The sequence below is a fragment of the Eumetopias jubatus genome, unplaced genomic scaffold (assembly GCF_037043125.1).
Source record: "Eumetopias jubatus isolate StellerSeaLion01/CBP00866 unplaced genomic scaffold, mEumJub1_p1.0 scaffold_7, whole genome shotgun sequence".
Lineage (NCBI taxonomy): Eukaryota > Metazoa > Chordata > Mammalia > Carnivora > Otariidae > Eumetopias > Eumetopias jubatus.
The window spans coordinates 100902247-100921756 of record NW_028274813.1 but is presented as its reverse complement, the minus strand read 5'-3'; the positions used below and the strand labels follow the sequence as shown (position 1 = coordinate 100921756).

Below are 19510 nucleotides of genomic sequence, written 5' to 3'. Positions count from 1 at the left end.
TTCTTTTCCCATTCACTAACCAGCTCTCTTGATTAGTTTTCCATCTTTAGTTTAGCTCTTTAAGGGTGGGGCTGGATATTTTGCTTAATTTTGGGGCCTTAACCTTTTTTCTAAGACTCTTGGCACTTTTACCGTAATTATTCTAGTATTATAAAGCTGATTTAAAATAAATTATCGGTAGTTTTGGATGGGGTGCAGCCTTTGTCCAGACACAGATCTAGATTGATAATTCTCAGCCTTATCAGACCAACACCCTCCCACTTTTCATTACAAATATGTATGAGAAATAATGTACCTCCTTTGCTAGCCTGAATTAAAATTCATAGATAATAATATTTAAAAAATGTCTTAGATTATAAATGTGAAATCAAAGGAAATAATTTATATTATTTATTTTAATATGTAAATGCATAGATACTGTACTAGAAGATAAAATGAAGTAGGCAGATGCACCAGCTAAAATGAACAAGGTTGGATTTTTTTTTAAGATTTTATTTATTTGAGAGAGAGAGAGAGAGAGTGCATAAGCAGGGGGAGTGGCAGAGGGAGAGGGAGAAGCCGACTCCCTGCTGAACAGGGACCCAGATGCAGGGCTTGATCCTGATCCTGATCCCCGGGACTCAGATCATGACCTGAGCTGAAGGCAGACACTTAACCAACTGAGCCAGCCAAGCACCCCAACAAGGTTGGATTTAAGAGAAGTTAACATAAACTATGCCATAGAAGAATCATAAAAATAGAATAAAATGTATTGTTAGGATAAGTAATAACAGACCAGATTTGTTTGTATATGATTAAAAGAAAGCCTAAAGGAACCTTTGAAAGTTGTGTAGCATACTCTCATACATTACATTACAGGCAGCTAGTATTCCTCACCTCTACGTGCCTTTAATTCTTCCCTTCTTTTTTGACAACCCAGATGCAACCGTGGTCTTCTAAAATTCCCCAAAGAAATTAATACTGTCACAATTGAGCCCTTCCCCATTCTCCCTCTTTTTTTTTTTTTTTTTTGATTTTATTTATGTGACAGAGAGGACAAGCAGGGGGAACAGCAGGCAGGGGCAGAGGGAAAAGCAGGCTCCCCGCTGAGCTGAGCAAGGAGCCTGATGTGGGACTCCATCTAAGGACCCTGAGATCATGACCCAAGCAGAACGCAGACACTTAACCAACTGAGCCACCCAGCAGCGTTCCCACCCCCCACTTCTCTTCTCCCTCTTAATCCCTGATCATGTTATCCTTAGGATTCTTGGTCACCTATTCAGTAAGTTCAGTTTGGAAACTCGAGATCTCCATAGTTACACTCTATTGATATACATATATACATATTTATTTATCTTTCTTCCCCATTTATTTGTCTGATCCACTTGATTGTAAAGTTTTAGAGAGTAGAGACTGTATTGTTCCCATGTCCGGCATAAGACTGACACAGAGTAGTCACTTAGTAAATATTAATGAATGGGGGGATGAAGAATGAATCAGCAGACCTCCATCATTCTCATTAGTTTCCCTTCTCTTATGTACTGTTGTTGTTTAATTTGGAACTAAATCATAGGGAACAGTTACTGTGGTGGAAATTAGAATTGTGGAGGCTAAGGAAGTGTAGTTGTGTGTGTGTGTATGTATTTGTGTACTTAAAACTCTTATTGAAAATGTAGATTGCTACAATTGAATACTAGGAATAGTGACAAATTATGAACAAGATAAGAACTTTGTATTCATGTACCTCACTATTGCAGAAAGGTGATTTTTTTTTTTTTTTTAGAAATTGGGGATATCTTTTCATAAATATGGTAACAGGTTCTCTAGTTACTACTTTCTCCTCTAGTGCTTTTCTTTATAGATATGCCACATTTTCTCTTTTGCATTCATTCAAAGCATAAAGACATTTCCATGGACTCAGCCATGTATGAGTGATAGAGGATTGTTCAACTTTTCTAAAACCACTATTGCTTCCATAAAATATGGCACACAGTGTTCAAATTTTCTTTTTAAATCTTGAGATAATTAAAGGAAACTAGAAAATTTAGAATCTCAGTCAGTTTGTGAACCTGTGACCTAAGCATATCCTGCTTTTAGTGGCTTTTGTTCACCATATTAACTAATACAGCTTACTGAAGAACTTAAGCTTTTGAAAACAACTTGCATTGTAATAAAGGTGAACATGAAATACTTGCATCTGTAATGGCAAGAGCAGTTTTCCTCTGTTGAATAAAGGGAAAAAAGTTCCAAATTGAATAACTTGTCTAAGGATTTTGCCTCTTCCTCTCTGTCAGATAATTGAAGGTAAACTTGTAGTATGATCCTATCCTGCAGAATACTTAATTTACACCAAATGGCTAAACATCAAAATGCAGGTGGCAGAGTTAGATAATAATCCAGAATTTACTATGTTAATCACGCTATATTCTCCCCGGTGATTGAGAATCATGAAGTTCCATGATAGTAATCTTCATGTGAAAAGCACATATTTGTAAATTGTATTTTTTTTTCCAGACGTATAGGAGAAAATTTGAATGCATCAGCAAGTTCTGTAGAAAATGAGCCGGCAGTTAGTTCAGCAACTCAAGCAAAGGAAAAAGTTAAAACCACAGTTGGAATGGTTCTTCTTCCAAAACCAAGAGTTCCTTATCCTCGTTTCTCTCGTTTCTCACAGAGAGAGCAGAGGAGTTATGTGGACTTGTTGGTTAAATACGCAAAAATTCCTGCAAATTCTAAAGCTGTTGGAATAAATAAAAATGACTACTTGCAGTACTTGGTATGTATTCTATTCTTCAGCTTCAGTAAACAGTATTTAAAAGTTAGGAAGTATTTTAACTTTGCTTTTATGTTTCTGGGTGCAGTTGTATTAACAAAAACGGAAAATTTAAGGAGTTTAATTGACAGAGCATTGGTGCTTTCATTCTTTTGTTGGTTCTATTTTAGTTCAGGCATTTTGCTCTGGTTCTGAGCATATTTCACTCCAGTTCATCTTAAGTACTAGCAGAACAATTTTACATTGCTCATTGAACCAATTTTAAGTTTTTGTTGGATTACTTTAATTAGTAGTTTCAAGTTCTCAATTATATAAATGATGCTGTGTTGAACATCTTGGTTGCAAACTCTTTGTTCATATCTATAATTGTTTCCTTAAGATAAATTCTTAAAAATAAGATTGCCAGATCAAAAACTATACATATTTTTTGAGGCTTAGATCTGCATTTACACATGGGAAAATTGTTATGCAAAAAATTTAAGCCAATTTGTACCACTATTGCATGAAAGTTTTCTTTAAAAAAAAAAAAAAAATCTTCACCAATCCTGGATATTACCTTTTTGCCTCTAATTTGATATGGAAAAAATGGTGATGCCTTGTTTTATATTAATTTACAGTGTTTACTAATGAAAATAAGCCATTTCCATGTGTTTATAAGCCATTTCTATTTCTTTTGTAACTTGCCTATTCATGTTGTTTGCACATTTTTCCATTTGAATGTTTGTCTTTTATGTTAATTAAGAGCATTTTGTGGAGAAGCTTATTAATTCCTAAATAGGTAGTGTGATATTAGTCATTTGCTCTTTTTACGGAGTTAGGTTTTTTTAAAATTGAAGTGTAGTTGATAGGCAATATTGTATTAGTTTCAGGTGTTCCACATAGTGATTCAAGATTTATATACATTTTGGAGTTTTTAATAATAAGTTTGTCATTATTATATAATAGTGTGTACTCTTTCTCTGATTTCTGCTTTGGATAGAGACTTTAATTAGTCTTTAAGTCCAAATTATTAGAGCAGTGATTGTTTTTAATCAAGCTTCTTATTTCATGACATGTCTACTTTTTTAAAAATCAGGATATGAAAAAACATGTGAATGAAGAAGTTAATGAATTCCTAAAGTTTTTGCAGAATTCTGCAAAGAAATGTGCACAGGATTATAACATGCTTTCTGATGATGCTCGTCTCTTCACGGAGGTAAAAAAAACAATCATTTATTTCAACTGGCAAGTAATAGGCAATAACAGCATTTTAAAATGTGTGATGATCCTGCCACAATCATATAAAGATATCAGTATATTATCAATTTAGAGACCAAATTATGTGTAGGTCTTTTATTCAGCATGTATTTTAATAATGAAAATACTAGCACCTCAAAATCATATACACTAGTAGAATACTCATATTTGTTTTTTTTAATTCTACTGATCCAACTACCAAATTTGAATTATATTTTATTCACATGGATGGTTTGATCTGATTCCCTTGTGAGAGAATGGGTGTTTAAGGAGTTACCTTGGTTCTTAAAAATCTGAATGGTCATTTAGTACTTAGTCATATAAATTTGTATTTGTTATCTTTATGGTAACCAGCTACCAAATGGAAGAATTTCAACTGTGAGTTCATTTTTTGATACTTAGATCATTCATGCAAATGTATTAGCAAAGCATGTAAACCACTATACTTTGTACCCTACCATAATTCAGTAGGCTTAGGAGAAATTCAAAATACACTACTTAAATGGTAACTATTAAAATATATTATTGTATTAGAGTTTATCTACACACACCAAAATCAGTATGAATTTTTTTGAAGTCTTTAAAACTAATCATTCTATATAGCAGTGTGATCCACTTGACACTACTGAACTCTGCATGTAAAATGGTTAAAATAGTAAGTTTCGTGTGTATTTTACCACAATTCAAAACAAAACAAAACAAAACTGGTCCTTGTAATTTAGGGGCAGCAGAGGATATTAGTTTTACCATTTTTAAACATATTTTAAGGTGAAATTTTGCTGTTAATATGAACCAGAAGAATGATTCTTCTAAGCAAATGGAAGAATTGCATTTTTATTTTCTCTGAATCTACATGTGATGTGCTCAAACCAAGTGTCCTATTTTTCCATATGGAAAAGGAATTGTAGCTGTTTCTATTTTATAGTGACTTTGAAGGAACCAGAATGATGGTTCTAAAGTGTCAGTCACATCCCCTCATGTCACTGGTTTAAAATAGTTTCTCAGTTCACTCAGAAAGAGAGGGTATTTACAAAGTTGTACAATGCCCTACATGATCACCCTCCCTCAACCACCGCCCCCCAAGCCCAGCCTGCTTCATCTTCTACATAGCTCCCTCTCAGTTCTCCTCCAGTCTACTGGCCTCTTTGTGTTACTTGAATACTCCAAGCATGGTCCTGCTTTAAGACCTTAGGCTCTTCCCATCTTTCTGGCAGGCTGTTCCCCAGATAAGTGCATGGATTAGTTCCTTGATTTAAGTCTCTCACTGTTCAGATGCCGACTATCAATAAGGATATCCCTAATTACCCTGTAACAAATAGCATCACTTTCAGGGTTCCCTTTACCATGTTTTATTCTTTTTTATTGTCTTTCTCCACAACACCTATACATAAGTGCTTTTTTGTGCACTGCTGTGCTCCCAATGACTAAGTAATGCCGGACAAACATTAAGTTCTCAAGTGCTCATTGTAATTATTTAGCGAATATAAAAGTGTTTATTAACAAAGTACATTATTTGATAGGGAGTGTGATAGCTAATCAGCATTAAGTCTTGTTTTTTAGTCAGATTGACTTGGCAGTATATTTTGTCTGATTTATATTTTACATCTCCACCCTAAAGGTTCACTGATATTTTTCTGATTTTTTAGTGTTTTAAAATTTTAATTTTATATTATGAAGTGCAGTATACTTATAGAAAAGTATATAGAACCAATATATACAGCTTAACAAATAATTATCTAATGAACACCTATGTAAATCTCTTACAAGTCAAGAAATAAAACATTACCAGTAACCCAGAAGCTCCCTGTATATCCCTCCTAATAATAATATTCTCCCTTCTTGAAGAAGTAATCACTGTCACAAGTTTGGTGTTGATAATTTCCATGTACTTTTTTTGGTAATTCTTCGAGCTCACTTTTGCCTGTTTTTGAGTTTTATGTGAACAGAATTCTTCCTTCACTCATTATGTTTGGGTGAGATTCATCTGCATGTATGTGTGTAGTTATAGTTCATTCATTTTCATTTCTGTCCATTATTACATTACATAAATAAACTACAATTCTGTTGATCACAGTTTGAGTTGTTTCCTGTTTGGAACTTTTCTAAGCAGTGCTCCTATGAAAATTCTCATACATGTCTCTTGGTGCACATGTGCACACATTTCTACTGGGTATATACCCAGGAATGGAATTGTTGAGTCATAGAGTATACACATATCTTTAACTTTAGTAAGTAATGTCTAACTGTTTTCCAAAGGGTTATGCCACTTTACAGTCTACCTTTGAGAGTTTTGTTGGTCCATATCCTCAAGTTAATACATACATGGCAGTCATTTCAGTTTTAGCCAATCTAGAGGATATGGTATTATATATGTAATAAGACTTTGCATCTTTTCATATGCTGATTGGTTATTTCTTATGAATCAGCTGTTCAAGTTTTGCCCGATATTCTAATGGATTTTCTTTTTGTTGTTGATATGTGGGAGTTCTTTGTATATTTGAAATATACAAATTTTATGGGTTATGTATGTTGGAAATTTTTTCTTTTATTTGATAAAATGGTCTCTTTTAATCTACAAGTTTCCCCTCAATTCCTTTCTTTTCCTTAAACTTTATCTTTTCAAGAACTTGGGTCATTTGACCTGTAAAGTTTCCTGTGGTCTAGATTTTGATGAGTGCTTATTCACAGTGACATTCAACATGTTCCTCTTTTCTCTGTATTTTTTACAAATTGTTGATGGGATCTGGAAGCTTGATCAGAATTAGTCTTGGCCAAATGGATCCAACACATAGATGTTGTATTCTTTAATCAGGTGGCACACATGTCTGGTTGTTTCTTTTTTGTGGTGGTTGCAGCTGTTCACGTTCAATGCCTAGATCTAGTCATTCACTGGGGTTTATAAAATCGTAGGATTCTAGTTGCATCATTTATTTGTATTTATTAGTTGGAATAATTTTATTAAGATATGTTTTCCCTCATCTATGTGGTTTCCCGATTCTTGTAGCAGAAAAAACTGCTAGATTCTTTCCCTTTATATGCCAGTTTGGGGAAAAAATTGATTCCTTCTTCTCCGATGTTGGTCAATGTTTTCTTTTTTAAAAGTATTATGGGTTTTAGTCCACTGTAATTACTCTTTTTGAAGCTCAAATAATACCAGCTTTAGCCAGTGACCGCCCTTCATACTGGCTTTTGAGTCTTTTTGAGTCACTGTGGTAGTCTTTGAGGCTTGTTTTGTACATTTTCTGTCTCAACCCTGGAATCAACAATTCTCCAGAGCCCTTGTTTCTTTCAGTGGCAAGTTTTATTTCAAGACTACAGTCTGTGTCCTGGGGATGCTCATTGCTCCTGGATTGGTCATTGTTTCTGAGAATATTTCAGTAGATGGAGCTAGGAAATAGTTATTTAAAGAAAAAATGCCACATGTATCTCATTTACTTTATACCACATTATACTCACAACAACCTTAGAATAACAGTACTGTCAATCAATAGGATACTGAAAACAGTTTGGAAAAATTTTTTGTATGTTCTCCCTATTCTCCCCTACCTTTTTTTTTTTTTTTTTTAAGCTTTTATCCACGGGCACCTGGGTGGTTCAGTTGGTTAAGATTTTATCCACTTATTAGAGAGAGAGCATGAGCAGGAGGGGCAGAGGGAGAGGGAGAAGCAGGCTCCCTGCTGAGCAGGGAGCCCGATGTGGGGCTTGATTCCAGGACCCTGGAATCATGACCTGAGCCGAAGGCAGATTCTTAATTGACTGAGCCACCTAGCACCCCTCCTCTACTTTTTTTTTTTTAAAAGTTTGTACTTTATCTATGTTGTTAGAGCATATAGTTATTATATACTAAATAAGCTCTTCCTTTTTACCATATTTAATTTTAAATCAATTTTACTGAAGTATATATAATTTACATATAATGATCCATTTTAAGTGCAGTCACTGAGTTTTCACAAATGCATATACCTGTGTAACCATGACCACAATCATGATAGGGTATGTTTCCATCACACTTAAAAGATCTCTATGCCTCTTTCTATCTGTGGCCTAGGAAACCACCAGTATGCTTTCTGTTTCCATGGATTAGGTTTGCCTTTTCTAGAGTTTCATAAAAACTGAGTCACACACAATGTATTCTTATGTCTAGCTTCTTTCATTCAGCATTTTTTTTGAGATTGATCCATATTGACACAAATATGCATAATGTGTTCCTTTTTATTCCTTTTTGTTTTATTGTATACACCAAAATTGGTTTATCAGTTCCACTGTTGATGGACATTTGTGTTATTTCCAGTTTGGGGCAATTATGAATAAAGCTACTATGAGCATTCTTATATGAGGTTTCTTGGGAACATATGTTTTCATTCTTCTTGGGTAAAGAACAAGGGGTAGAATTTCCAGATCATATGGCAAGTGTAGTTAAATGTTATTAGAAACTGCCAAACTTTGTCATAATGGATGTACCATTTTACAGTCATCACAAATGTTTATTTTTATCTTATTTTCTTTAAAGATTTTATTTATTTATTTGACAGAGAGAGACACAGCGAGAGAGGGAACACAAGCAGGGGGAGTGGGAGAGGGAGAAGCAGGCTTCCTGCCAAGCTGGGAGCCCGATGCGGGGCTCGATCCCAGGACCCTGGGATCATGACCTGAGCTGAAGGCAGACGCTTAACGACTGAGCCACCCAGGTGCCCCTCATCACAAATGTTTAAAAGTTCTAGTTGCCCTGTACTTTTGCTAACACTTAGTATTGGTGGTCTTTTTTTTTTTTTTTTTTTAGAAAAGTAAAGTTTTGACCTCAGGTTTCATCTTCTTTCCTGTTGATGACCTTAGTCGCACCCATGAAATTCTTTTTTTTTTTTCTTTTTCAGATTTTTATTTATTTTCTTGTTAGTTAACATAGAGTCTAGTATTGGTTTCAGGAGTAGAATTTAGTGATTCATCACTTACATATAACACCCAGTGCTCATCAATTAAAAGTTCCCTCCTTAATATCCATCACGCATTTAGCCCATCTCCCACCCACCTCCTTCCATCAACCCTGTTTGTTTTCTGTCATTAAGAGTCTCTCATGGTTTGTTTCCCTCTCTCTCTCTTTTTTTCCCCTTCCCTTATGTTTACCTGTTTTGTTTCTTAAATTCCACATATAAGTGAAGTCATATGGTATTTGTCTTTCTCTGACTGACTTATTTCACTCAGCATAATACATTCCAGCTCCATCTGCATTGTTGCAAATGTCAAGATTTCATTCTTTTTGATGGCTGAGTAGTATTCCATTATGTGTGTATTATATATGTTACATATATGTGTGTATATATACGTGTGTGTGTGTGTGTGTGTGTGTGTGTATACACACACCACATCTTCTTTATCCATTCATCAGTCGATGGACACTTGGGTTCTTTCCATAGTTTGGCTATTGTTGATAATGCTGCTGTAAACATCAGGGCACATATACCCCTTCCAATATATTTTTTGTATCCTTTGGGTAAATACCTAGTATGTAATTGCTGGATCCTAGGGTAGTTCTATTTTTAACTTTTTGAGGAACCTTCATACTGTTTTCCAGAGTGGCTGCACCAGTTCGTACTGGTAATCTTTTTACATTTTAACAGCCTCGTGGGTGTGTAGTGGTATCTCATTATGTTTCTAGTTTGCATTTCCCTAATGAGCGATGATGTTTTAAAATCTTTGCTGATTTTATTGGTTTTTATTTTTATTGAGTCTTGAAAGTTCTTTATATATTCTGAATACAAGTCTATTATATATGTAGTTTTCTCCAGTTTGTGACATGTTTTTTTAATGTTTTTAAGAGTGTCTCTCAAAGAACAGAATTTTAATTTCAATGAAGGCTCATTTTTCAGAAATGTTTTGTGGTTGGTGCTTTTATGTGTTCTAGCATAGAAATCTTTGCTGACCCCAACTGGTTCTCATCTGGGATCACTTTTACTTCTTTACCCCTGCCCCATGGATTTTAGCAATGTCTGGAGACAATTTTGGTTATCACAAGTGGCAAATCCTACTGGTATCTATTGACTAGAGGCCAGGGATACTACTGAGCATCCTACAATGCACATGTCATCTCCCACAACAAAGAATTATCCAGCCCAAAGTGTCTGTAATGCTTCTGTTGAGAAACCCTGATCAAGAGGGTTTATAGTTTTAACTTTAATGTGAATGTCCATTTCAAGTTTTTATGGTGCAAGATAGGACATTTGGATCAAAGTTCATTCTTCTTTCTTTCTTTTTTTTTAAATTAATTAATTTATTTATTTGTCAGAGAGAGAGCACAAGCCGGGGGAGCAGCAGGCAGAGGGAGAAGCAGACTCCCCGCTGAGGAGGGAGCCCGATGCGGGACTTGATCCCAGAACCCTGGGATCCTGACCTGAGCCGAAGGCAGATGCTTAACTGACTGAGCCACCCAGGTGTCCCAAAGTTCATTCTTCTTTCATATGGATATCTAGTGCAAGCATAGTGATTCTCACCTGAGAGTCATTTTGCCTCCCAGAGGACATTTGGTAGTGTCTGGAGACATTTTTGGTTGTCACAACTGAGGAAGGAGTACTTCTGGCATCTGGTGGGTAGAGTGAAGGATGTCGCTAAATATCCTTCAGTGTATAGGATGACCCCCCCCACCCCAAAGAACTATCTGGTCCCACATGTGGGAAGTGCCAATACTGAGAAACTGCCTAGCACTGTTGTTTGGAAAAGCTATTTTTTCCCTCATTGAATTGCCTTGTCACCAGTGATATGTGTGTGGGTCGATTTCCTGACTATTTTATTTCATTAATCTATAAATCTGTCTTTATGCCACTATCACCTGGTCTTGTAAGTTTTGAAACCATGTGGGGGAAATCCTGCAACTTTGTTCTTTTTAAAAATTATTTTGGTTCTTTTTAGTCCTTTGCATTTCCATGTAAAATTTGGAATCCACTTGTCAATTTCTACAGAAGATTTAGGTGGGATTTCAGTAGGATTTCTTTGCATCTGTAGAACTTGTATTTTACAGATATCTTTTAAAATAGTGTTTAACTGTATTGCCTTTCTTCCTTTTCTTTTTAAATAAAATCTGACATCTCTTGTCTTTTAACTAGAAAGACTAGTTATTTACATTCATTATGATAATTGACATACATGGACTTGTTTGTGATTTCATTTTTTTCTAAAGTTCTTTCTGATTTTACTTCTTTTGAGGGCATTGACTTTTTTTCTCCTTTTCCTCTCCTTATTGATTTGGAATTTATTCTTTGTTTTTCTGTTCTCCTAATGGTTACCCTTGAATTTTTTTTTTTAAGATTTTATTTATTTATTTGAGAGAGAGAGAATGAGAGAGAGAGAGCACATGAGAGGGGGGAGGGTCAGAGGGCGAAACAGACTCCCTGCTGAGCAGGGAGCCTGATGCGGGACTCGATCCAGGGACTCCAGGATCATGACCTGAGCCGAAGGCAGTCGCTTAACCAACTGAGCCACCCAGGCACCCTACCCTTGAATTTTTACAGTGATTTTTTTTCCCTCATCGAATTGCCTTGTCATCATTGATGTGTGGGTCAGTTTCCTGGTTCTATTCTGTTTCTATTAGTCTGTGTATCTACAGAGACCATAGAGCATTTTGACTGATGTTGTTTAATGCTGTCTCTAAAACCTATGTTATTATTTTATGTGAACAATGTTTTAGTTTATCTACAAATTCTGACGATTTTTGGCTTTCCATTTCTTCTTCTCAAATATACATTCTGAGATCCTCCTCATTCTTCCTGAAATGCTTTGTGTTCTAGATGTTCCTTTGATGACCATCTCTGGGTGATGAACAATCTTTTGGTTTATCTGAAAATATTTTTGTTTTGTTCTCCTTCTTATATGATAGTTTACTCCATACATAATTCTAAGTTGACTGTTTTGTTTCTCAGTCTGAAGATATAATTCTACTTTTTCTGGCTTCTGTTTTTGAAAAGTGTGTCATCTGTTTGTCCTTTCTTTTAGGGAATCTGTCTTTTCTCTCTGACTGCTCTTTATTTTTGGTATTTTACAGTTTCACTACAATTTGTGTGTGTTTAAGTCATACTTGGTTCATTATGTTTCTTGTATCTGTATATTCCTATCCTTTATCAGTTCTGGAAAATTCTCAGCCATTTTCTATTATTGCTTCTCCTTCATTTTGTCAACTCTGTCTTTCTGGGATTCCCATATTCCCTAGGCTAGACCTCAGTCTATCTTCTCTTCCATCCTCTGCCCCGTCTCCCTCTCCCCCCCTTTTAACTGTGGTAAAATATACATAACATAAATTTTTAACCATTTTTAAGGACAGTTGGATGGCATAAAATACTTTTTATACTGTTGTAAATATAATTCTACCATCCACCTCTAGAACTTTCTCATCTTCCCAAGCTGAAACTCTGTACCCATTAAATAATAACTCATCATTCCCTCTTCTCCCCAGTCCCTGGCAACCACTGTTCTACTTTCTAGCTCTATGTATTTGACTTTTCTAGGTACCTCACATAAGAGGAGTTTTTGTCCTTTTGTGATTTTTATTTCACTTAGCATATTGTATTCTTCAAGGTTCAACCATGTTGTAGGATGTGTCAGAATTTCCCTTTTTTAGAATTTATTTATTTATTTATTTATTTTTTAAAAGATTTTATTTACTTATTTGAGAGGGAGAGAATGAGAGAGAACACGAGAGGGAAGAGGGTCAGAGGGAGAAGCAGACTCCCTGCTGAGCAGGGAGCCCGATGTGGGACTCGATCCTGGGACTCCAGGACCATGACCTGAGCCAAAGGCAATCGCTTAACCAACTGAGCCACCCAGGCGTGGTAAAATACACATAACTTAAAATTTACTATCGTCATTATCTTTAAGTGTGCAGTTCAGTAATATTAAGTACATTCATATTGTTATATAGCCAGTCTCCAGAATTCTTTTCACCTTGCAAAACTGAGACTCTCTACCCATTTCTGAACCGTTTCTGCTAACGACATTTTTGATACCAAATACATGTTTTGTTTTGTTTTTTTCCCCACACCAACCAGTTCTCCAACTCTCCGGAAGGCAGCTATATTCTCACCGCTATCCACCAAAACAAGTTCTCCAACTCTCTGGACAGTAGGCCTAGAGTTCCCATGACGTCCTCCTCTGGTTCAATAATTTGCTACAGAACTCAGGAGAACACTTTACTTACTATTTCTAGTTTATTATAAAGGCTACAACTCAGGAACAGCCAAATGGAAGAGAGAGATGCATAGGACAAGAAATGGGGGAAGGGGCACAGAGGTTCTCTGCCTTCTCCAGGCATACCACCCTCCCAGCATCTATGTGTTCATCAACCTTGGAGCTCTCTGAACCCCATAGTTTAGGGGGTTTTATGGAGGCTTTGTTTCCTAGGCATGATTGATTAAATTATTGGCTATTGGTGATTAAATCAATCTCCAGCCCTCTAATCATGCCCTGGTCTTTCTGGCAACCATCCCCCATCCTGAAGTTATCTAGGGGCCATGAGTCATTTCATTAGCATACAAAAGACATCCATTCTTGTCACTCAGGAAATTCCTAGGGTGTTAGGAACCAAGGACAAAGACCAAATACGTATTTCTTATTTTATCCATTAAACAATAACTCTCAATTCCCATCCCTCCCAGTTTGTAGCAACCACCATTCTACTTTCTGTCTCTGAATTTAATCTTCTCTAGGTAACCCCATATAAGAGGAATTTATGGTATTTGTCTTTTTGTGACTTACTTTACTTAGTGTAATGTCAAGATTCACCCATGTTCTAGCACGTTTCTGAATTTCCTTCCTTTTTAAGGCTGAATACATATTCCATTGTATGTATTTGGACATTTTGCTTATCCATTCATCCATTGATGGACACTCTGGTTACTTCTGCCTTTTGGCAGTTGTGAATAATGCTGCTTTGAACATGGGTGTACAAATATCAGTTCAAATCTCTGTTTTGTGAGTCTTAAATGTAAGTCTCATGTTCAGCTCCTCACCTGATCTTCCCACTGGTGGAGGCATTTGACCTCAAGATACTTCATCTTTTATGAGTTTTCTGCTCACTGCTCCTGTTTCTTCTCACTCTAGGTGTCTGAGGTTTATTTATTTGCTTTTGGTCCTTGAGATTTTGTTTGCTTTTTACCAAGCCCAGTAAGCATGAAAATTGTTAGTTGTAATTTATCCAATATCTAGTGGGATTTGGATAGAAGTGCTCTCTCTTCAAAGTATACCTACTCTACTACGCTGCCCGAAGTAGTGTCCATTATGTTTTTACATTTCAAACATGAATGATAACGTATTTTTCCCCTCTGGCCCAAAATAAAATCTAGGGAGCAGAGTCATTTTCACCTTTCTTTGTAATGATAGGTCTGTATTAAGTACATGCGTGTGCTTTTGGTGTGTTTAGTTTTCAAGATATTTTGAATATTAAATAACATTTGGTGGTTGGGTGATGGGAAACAGCCAGAATCTCTTAACCTTCATAGCTGTTTTTCAAAGACAAATAAATTATTAGTTAAAAACCTTTTAAATATATCAAATAATGATCCTTTAGTTGCTTAATACCTACCAGTTATGAAATATCTCTAATAATATATAGTAATGTATCTGAATATAAGAGTAAAACTATGTTAGATTTTCCTGTGACTTTCTCTTTCCCTAATTACTGAATTAAGTGAAACTAAGAAACACTAACATCCAACAGAGTTTTACCAAGAAAGATGTGTGAGCAAATATCTAACTAGAATAGTCTGTATGTCATATAGTTCTTATATATTGCTTTCTTTTGCATGTATGTTCAAGTTCTTGTAATGACTGCTCTAGGATGGGAATGTTAGGGTAGAAGTTAACTAATATAAATGAGCAAAGATACGCAGATCTGACTGCAGTTGACTGGGATTTTTAAAAACAAACAGAAGGGCGCCTGGGTGGCTCAGTTGGTTGGGTGACTGCCTTCAGCTCAGGTCATGATTCTGGAGTCCCGGGATCGAGTTCCTGTGTTGGGCTCTCTGCTCGGCGGGGAGTCTGCTTCTCCCTCTGACCCTCCCCCCTCTCATGTGCTCGCTCTCTCTCTCATTCTCTCTCTCAAATGGATAGATGAAATCTTTAAAAAAACACAGATAAAACATTTCCATGTTAACCTATATCTGCCTTAGTTGCAAGTAATATTTGAATAAAATACCAAAGTTAGCATTGAAAAGAGTGGATAGAGGGGGAAAATGTGAAAGACAGCAGGAAGTGAGGATTTAGGAAGGGGAAAAGAGGATATGAAATTAGATGAAAAGAGACTGGAGTAAAGTTATTAATATGTAACTTGACAAATTTTATAAATGTCTGAGGGAAAGAATATAAAGATTACAAAGATACACTTATTGCTAATTTACTTTTGTGATATAAAGTAAATTCTGAAAGCTTCAGATTAGATCCATTGACAGGAAAAGAAAAAATACATTTCTTAGAAGATGATATACATATGTTTTTTAATTATAACCCCACTCCCACCCAAAACCACTGTGCATCTTTGAGTTATTTACATGTTATCACAATGTCATATATTCTGCTTGAGTAAAGCTGTGTATTTTATTTCCTTCTTGATTAGATTTTCTGATAAGTTATTAGTATTTTGAAAAGTTTGGAGAGAAGCAAATACTAAATACTACATCATTTAATTAGTTTTAACATTGTTACTTATTTTTTAGGTTGTAGATTAGAGTGATTTGTAAGATAACTACTTTGTTAATTCATTGTGCTTTGGAATCTTTTTAGTGTATTAAACTTATTTATTTCTAATTAGTCATGTAACTGCTTTTATTGCAAGAAAATGTGTTGAAATTTTCATGTGGCTTTATTTCCTTGACAGTTTCTTAAATAGCACAGAAAATATGATGCATCTTTTCTATTTAATTTTAAATTTTAATACTATTGCTAATTTTAGTATTATGAAATATCAATCTTTTAAGAAATTAGGTTGAAAAGAATTATTATGAAAATAAGAGATTAACTCAAGTAAGGAATATACATTATGCTTGGATTATTAGAAGTTTGATTAATGAAATGAGGCTAATATTTATAATGAATAATTATATAGTCACATATAACTAAATTATTCTTGTATTATGGAATTATGATACAAATGAATTTCTCTTAATTTTTATTTCCTAGCAAATTTTAAGAGCTTGTATTGAACAAGTGAAAAAGTATCCAGAGTTCTATACTCTTCATGAAGTCACGAGCTTAATGGGATTCTTCCCATTCAGAATAGAGATGGGATTAAAGTTAGAAAAAACTCTTCTCGCATTGGTAAGGTTTACCAGTGAAGGTATAAACTTACTTTTCTCTGAAACATCACCTATATTTCACATAGACAATATTTATGTTTAGGTTTTGAACAATAATGAGATATAACTTTTAAAATATGCAATGCAAATGTGTCTTTTTTTATTTTATGGATACCAATGCTTGATTTTTTTTTTTTAAATGTCACTACTAACTTTATTTCTTGGTTTGCTTTTCTTCATTTCTCATCTTTCTTAGTGTTCCAGAATACAAGCAGAGAACCTTTTTTCTTTTAAATGATTGTACTCACAATCATTGGAAGTAAGTGTGTGTAGAGATGATATTTTAGAGTTTCTGTTATATGTGTACCTCATAAAATGAGAGGTTAGAATGTAAAGTGGTAAGGAAAATGGCATGGCACCCTTGTCTTGGACTGTTTTTGAAAAAAACATATATGTAGGTTGTCAAGCAAAATCATGGAAGTCATGGCTTTAAGAAGGCTCTAAAGTAGAGTGGAGAATTTTAAGTTAAGAGTTTCATCTGATGAAAAGATACTTAGGGGAAAAATACATGTGGTATTTGCAGTAAGATATTCCCTTTTTTCTTACTTAGGGCAGTGTAAAATATGTGAAAACTGTATTTCCCTCAATGCCTGTGAAGTTGCAGCTCTCAAAAGATAACATATCTACCACTGAGACACCAGAAAAAACAGCTGCAGCTATGCATTATGTAAGTAGGAAAGTACTTTGGATTTTCCCAGGTAATCTGCTGTACCTCATAAAGTACATACGATCTTGCTGTTCTAAAGTCCCCTTCTTGGGGCATCTGGGTGGCTTAGTCGTTCTGCCTTCAGCTTGGGTCATGGTCTCAGGGTCCTGGGATCCAGCCCCGCGTCGGGCTCCCTTTTCTGCAGGTAGTCTACCTCTCCCCCAGCTCATGCTCTCTCATTTTCTCTCTCTCTCAAATAAATAAAATCTTAAAAAAAAATAAAGTCCCCTTTTTGAATGTCTCCCTTCTTTTCATCAAAGAAATTTCCAATAAATATAACAAAGTAACAAGTTATATGTTGTTTTTCAGGATATTAGTAAAGATCCAAATGCAGAGAAGCTTGTTTCAAGATATCACCCTCAGATAGCTCTAACCAGTCAATCATTATTTACATTATTAAATAATCATGGACCAAACTACAAGGAACAGTGGGAAATTCCTGTGTGTATTCAAGTAATACCCGTTGCAGGTTTGTGATTTGCCATAACAAGTAATAGTTTCAAAAGAGGAGTTGGAACAATTCTATTTCAGCTGTCTAAACATAAGTGATCATTTGTCAAATAAAAAAATCTTAGGTTTTGATTTAAGAAGGATGTGAATTTTACATTTACATTTAGTAGAATTTTAAATATATAATACTACTATAGAGTTCATACTCACACATGAGTAATTAGATCTACAAAACTTGTATTCATATTGGGGGCGGTGAGAAAGAAATAGTTATGGTTTAGAGTAGCCAAAAATACATGAAATAATGAGGTTCTCTGTCTTTTCACTGAAATGAAAAGAATGCAATACTTTATTAGACAACCTCAAATGAGTGAGTTTCCAAGATATTTACTTGTCTGGTATTAGAGTTCAGAATTAAAATAGATCTATACTTGTAAGCATAGGATAGTTTTTCTTTGGACAGTAAGTTAATATCTTCTAGATTCATTTTATTATATACAACAATTATAGTAAATATAGAACTGTATCTAATGAAATAAAACTACAGATTAGAGTTAAATATAATATATTCTCTGTGGTTGAATTTTATCACTTTTTGAAAGCATAGTTGTATAAGAACTGAGTAATAATGATAGTAAAATTATATGAAATAAAAAGAAAACCTTTTTAAAAATTTATTAGAAAGAGAACATATTTTTCTTGCCAGTTCAAATTCTCTAGCCCTTATATCTGTAAGGGACATTGAAGATCACAAGTTCAAGGGAGGCAAATACATGAGACGTGTTATACTTTCCTATGCTATATTTCTTTGGTGATCTTTCTGTCCTACATCCTGTTTGTTTGTTTTGAAATAGAACTTCTAGAAACTAATCACCCTCTTTCTTCTGTTTTTGTTTTAAGGTTCAAAACCAGTTAAAGTAATTTATATTAATTCACCACTTCCCCAAAAGAAAATGACAATGAGAGAGAGAAATCAAATCTTCCATGAAGTTCCATTAAAATTCATGATGTCCAAAAACACATCTGTTCCAGTCTCTGCAGTATTTATGGACAAACCAGAAGATTATATGTCTGAAATGGAAGTATGTAATGCTTGCTTTTTTTTTTAAGGGAATGTACTTCTTTATCTTTTTGAAGCATAAAGTTTTATTCCAAGCCTTTAAATCTAGTAGTTAGAAATAAAGGCTTTAGATTAAAAATTAAAATTGAACCCCAAGTCAAGCTAGACTTTAAGCAACTGAATTAACCTCCCTCAGCCTCAGTTATCTCCTTTTGTAAAAGAAAGATGATAATACCTACTTCAAAAGACTGTTGTAAGGATTAAGTTTGATATTATATGTAAAATGCTGAGCACAGTCTTTAGTATATATGTAAAAACTTAGTGGTGGTGGTAATCATGATAGTGGTTTTATTTAATTGGCCTCATTCATATTCAAGAGTTTTTAAGTATGAAAAGGAATAGATGAGTTTGATTGGTGCAGAAAGTATTTGGCCAGATTGTTAATCCTTTTCAGTATACTCAATAGCTGCGTGACCTTAGGCAAGCTTCGTAATTTCTCTTTGTCTCTGGTTTGCTTATCTGTAAAATGGGTTTCATGACAGTACCTAACTCAGGATTATTTGGGATTAAATGAGTTAATACAAGTAAAACATTTAGGACAATGCTTGGCACTCCATAAATACTATTTTTATTATTTTGTGTTTAGACAAAACTTTATCCATTCATTTTACTCGTTTTACAAATATTTATTGAGCAGATACTATCCTGTGCACTGAGGATACAGCAGTGAATAAAAATAAAGTCTCTTTTTCTCTCACAGCTTACATTAGTGATAGAGGATGAGATAATAAAAGCATAGCGAACAAGCAACTAGTGATAAATGCTATGCAGAAAAATAGAGTAGGTTAAGGGTAAAGAGATGGGAATGGGACTGTTTTAAATTGATGATCAAGAAGGCTTTTCCAAGGACAGGAAATATGAACAGCGACTTGAATAAAGTGAAAAAGCCAACAAAATTAGAAAATAGAAAATCTTTC

At 34.7% G+C, this 19510-nt stretch overlaps 1 protein-coding gene across 4 annotated transcripts in view; it reads left to right on the top strand.

The window, feature by feature from the left end:
* ICE2 (interactor of little elongation complex ELL subunit 2) overlaps positions 1-19510 on the top strand; it is a 64525-nt gene that overhangs the window by 6820 nt on the left and 38195 nt on the right. For 3 of the 4 annotated variants that reach the window (XM_028100386.2, XM_028100388.2, XM_028100387.1), the window contains exons 4-9: positions 2494-2755; positions 3828-3947; positions 16142-16279; positions 16868-16984; positions 17333-17492; positions 18374-18555. In XM_028100386.2, the coding sequence (XP_027956187.1) occupies positions 2494-2755; positions 3828-3947; positions 16142-16279; positions 16868-16984; positions 17333-17492; positions 18374-18555 (979 nt within the window). The remainder of the gene's footprint in view (positions 1-2493; positions 2756-3827; positions 3948-16141; positions 16280-16867; positions 16985-17332; positions 17493-18373; positions 18556-19510) is intronic. The other variant, XM_028100389.2, reaches the window with a different exon arrangement.